Genomic DNA, 3,083 nt, shown 5'->3' with positions numbered 1-3,083 from the left:
TGAAAAATCTTTCTATGAGGAGCTTTTGTTAAATGATCCTTGGAATGCTGGCAAACTATTTGATGAAAAGTTAAATGAGAATCTTCCTCCCTCTTTTGATTTTAACTTTCGACTCGATTGTGAGAATTTAGATGAATTTAATGATGATTTTGTTCATAAGTATTTTGATAAAAAAAAAAATTGATTTGATTGTCAATTCTCTAGATAAGTACGATGATAGAATTTTATTACATAGAGATCAGATCATTCTTAACTTCTACTTAGCCATGATAAGACTTATTCACAAAATCACAAAAATGATGATGCTATGAATATGATTGAAAATTTAATTAGTAATTTTGTTGATAATGATTTTAATTTTCATAAAGATGCATATCTATATTTTATTTAAGAAAAGAATGTAATATCACCATATCCTTGGGTTAAAATGGTAATTTACATAGTGCTTTTAAAATAGGAAAGGACAAAATCCGTTATTTTGGGGCTCTATAATCCTCTTTCTCACATATATATATCAATCCCTTTGTCCTGAAAATAGAAATTAGTAAATTCAATACTTTTGATCAATCATGGAAGGAGAAGAGAAGGGCAAGGCAACATTTTCTGATCTCTCTTCCTTACCGGAAGGAGTTGTAGCTAAAATCTTGTCCCTCACGACACCACCCGATGCCTGCGTATTGTCGGCGGTTTCCAAGACTTTCCATGCGGCGGCTCAGTCAGACGTTGTTTGGAACGAATTCCTGCCCGCCGATTGGGAACTTTTGATTTCTCGCCTTAAACCTAACAAACTTAAATTTGACCCAGTTTCGAGTCCGAAGAAGGATATCTTTTTCTCCCTTTGCTACTTCCCAGTGCTAATTGATGACGGCAACAAGGTAAGCTTTCCGATTCTCCCAATTTCTTTAAATTGAAGGTGGCCGTAGTCATTGGATCGGAGGTCGGCTAACATAAATGCCTCACCCTTGCCGGAAGTCCCTTTCTTGTAATGTTGGCTTACAAATTGACCTTGGAGGCCCCATTATATTCTTTGTATCTAAGATATTCGTTCTGGTAGATTCTACATCTACCTTGACATGTAATTGTATAATATAAATACATTAATTCAAACAGGTTCTAAGAACGCTCTAAAAACTTAGAACCCCATTTCATACCCTTTCACGTAATTTTAGAATCTAAAATACAATCCAAACAAATGCCAAAAACGTCAAAACTTAATTTCATTATAAGTTTAATTTTGAAGTAATCTTAGGATTCCAACAAAATTTTTTGCAATAATCTTGAATACGGTTCACTTCCTTTGTTTAAATTCTTGTTCGTGTGTGCTTGGAAACTTTTGAGCATTTTTTCTGGGTTAAATTTTTTTATCATTGTCCTGCATCCCCTTTTGTTTTGTTGAAATTTTAATTTCTTTTCAAGATTTGTCAAACATTTGGGTAGCTGAAATAAGGACTCTAATCTTTCAGATTTTATTAGATATACAGTGTTATTTGTAAGTTTCTTGGAAGTTTCTATGCTTTATTACATTCTTTGTTATTCTTTATATCGAGTTTAAGAGATATTAGAACTATGAACATAGCTATGGAGGGGGGATGGAGTGGGGAGGGAGGGAGGAGGGGGTGAACTAAGCCTCTGCTGACGCTTATTTCAGCTGTAGATCAATATTTTTAGTCCCTAGACCCCAACTACTGAACTAAAAGGAACGAAAAAGCCACCGTTTTTAATATATATCTTTTGTTGGAGTAAATTATCAACGAACTCTTATGCACTTTTTTTTTTTTTCTGGAATCGTGTGGGTTGAATTTCTGTTGTAGAGCTTTTCATTGGAAAAATGGACTGGTAAGAAATGCATAATGCTTGGAGCAAGGGATCTCTCGATTACTTGGGGTGAAAACTCTGACTATTGGACCTGGGAAGACCATCCTGATTCGAGGTTCGAAGTCTGAGATTTGAGCAAATTTTCTTTTCTATCTATTTTTCCCTCGCAATTATCTCTCTACCTTCTTAATGTGAGTGTTTAATCAGGTTTGCAGAGGTAGCTGTGCTCATCTATGTGTGGTGGCTTGAAATACGTGGAAGATTAAGTTGCAGAATGTTGTCTCCTAAAACAGTTTATGCAGTTTACTTTGTGTTCAATATAGAGGAAAGTAGTTACTATGGGTTCAATATTGATCCTCCTGATGCAACCGTGGGTATTCTTGGCCATGAAAACCATCCAAAAAGTGTTTGTTTAGACCCTTATTTGGACCAACCTCAGCAGCGGCAGCGGCAGCGACAGCGACGTGCACCCTGGGAGCGTAGGCCTCAGTCTGAACACATGCCAGCGTTAGATCGACCACATAAGAGACATGATGGCTGGTTTGAAATTGAGTTGGGAGAGTTTATAAGTGGTGACGATGTAGACGATGAACTTGAGATGGCTCTTAAGGAGGTGAAGGGCTCTTCTTCCAAGGGTGGCCTTGTCGTTGAGGGAATTGAGATTAGGCCTAAAAAAACTCACAGGCCTTGATGTACTGGTGACTATATTACAGCCATGAAATTAAAACAAGACTCTAATATTTTGTTTTAATAAATTTGAGCTGAATTTTAATTTCATTTATATAGTTTTGAAAGTTTGAAAAAGTTTGTAAGTAATAAACTCAATATATAAGTGAAAAGGTTTGTAAGTAATATATTAAACTTACAAATTGATTAATTAATTCAATTTAATGGGTTATTTAAAAATAACTTCACATTTACAAAAACAATGTGAAGCGGTGTATGAATAAAACTAAAACAGAGTAGTCTTCAGAGGGCAAAGAAATGGTTGAGTTCTCTTCCATACCGAAGGGAGTAATAGCCAACATCTTGTCATTGACGACTCCATTGGATACTGCTAGTCATCGATGGTTTACTAGACTTTTCATGCGGTGGCCCAGTTAGATATTGCCTAGATTTTTGTAAACTTTAGTTTCATAATTATATAATAAAATTTTAGTATTGTATATAATAATAATTGTCAAGATCTTTAAACTAGATAATTTTACGCATTGAATTTAGTTGCAAATTAAATTTAGTTGAAGAACAACATACCTTATCCATAAATA

The 3,083-nt window shown here is 34.8% G+C and overlaps 1 protein-coding gene across 1 annotated transcript; it reads left to right on the top strand.

Moving 5' to 3' along the window:
* The first annotated feature begins 514 nt into the window (after positions 1 to 514).
* Positions 515 to 2,592, top strand: LOC103494283 (F-box protein PP2-B10-like). The gene is made up of 3 exons (XM_008455405.3): positions 515 to 875; positions 1,812 to 1,930; positions 2,023 to 2,592. Exons 1-3 carry the CDS (start codon positions 570 to 572, stop codon positions 2,504 to 2,506), a joined length of 909 nt encoding a protein of 302 aa, XP_008453627.1. The 5' UTR covers positions 515 to 569; the 3' UTR covers positions 2,507 to 2,592.
* Positions 2,593 to 3,083: the final 491 nt, after the last annotated feature.

The sequence above is a fragment of the Cucumis melo genome, chromosome 2 (assembly GCF_025177605.1).
Source record: "Cucumis melo cultivar AY chromosome 2, USDA_Cmelo_AY_1.0, whole genome shotgun sequence".
NCBI classification, from domain to species: Eukaryota; Viridiplantae; Streptophyta; class Magnoliopsida; order Cucurbitales; family Cucurbitaceae; genus Cucumis; species Cucumis melo.
This window is presented reverse-complemented; position numbering and strand designations above follow the sequence as displayed.

What these genes read in the sequence shown, in the direction of transcription:
- LOC103494283 (XM_008455405.3), top strand. Translation starts at nt 570, where the DNA reads ATGGAAGGAGAAGAGAAGGGCAAGGCAACATTTTCTGATCTCTCTTCC. An exon ending in TAATTGATGACGGCAACAAG is followed by an intron (nt 876 to 1,811) that starts GTAAGCTTTCCG and finishes TTTCTGTTGTAG; the next exon opens with AGCTTTTCATTGGAAAAATG. An exon ending in GAAGACCATCCTGATTCGAG is followed by an intron (nt 1,931 to 2,022) that starts GTTCGAAGTCTG and finishes GTGTTTAATCAG; the next exon opens with GTTTGCAGAGGTAGCTGTGC.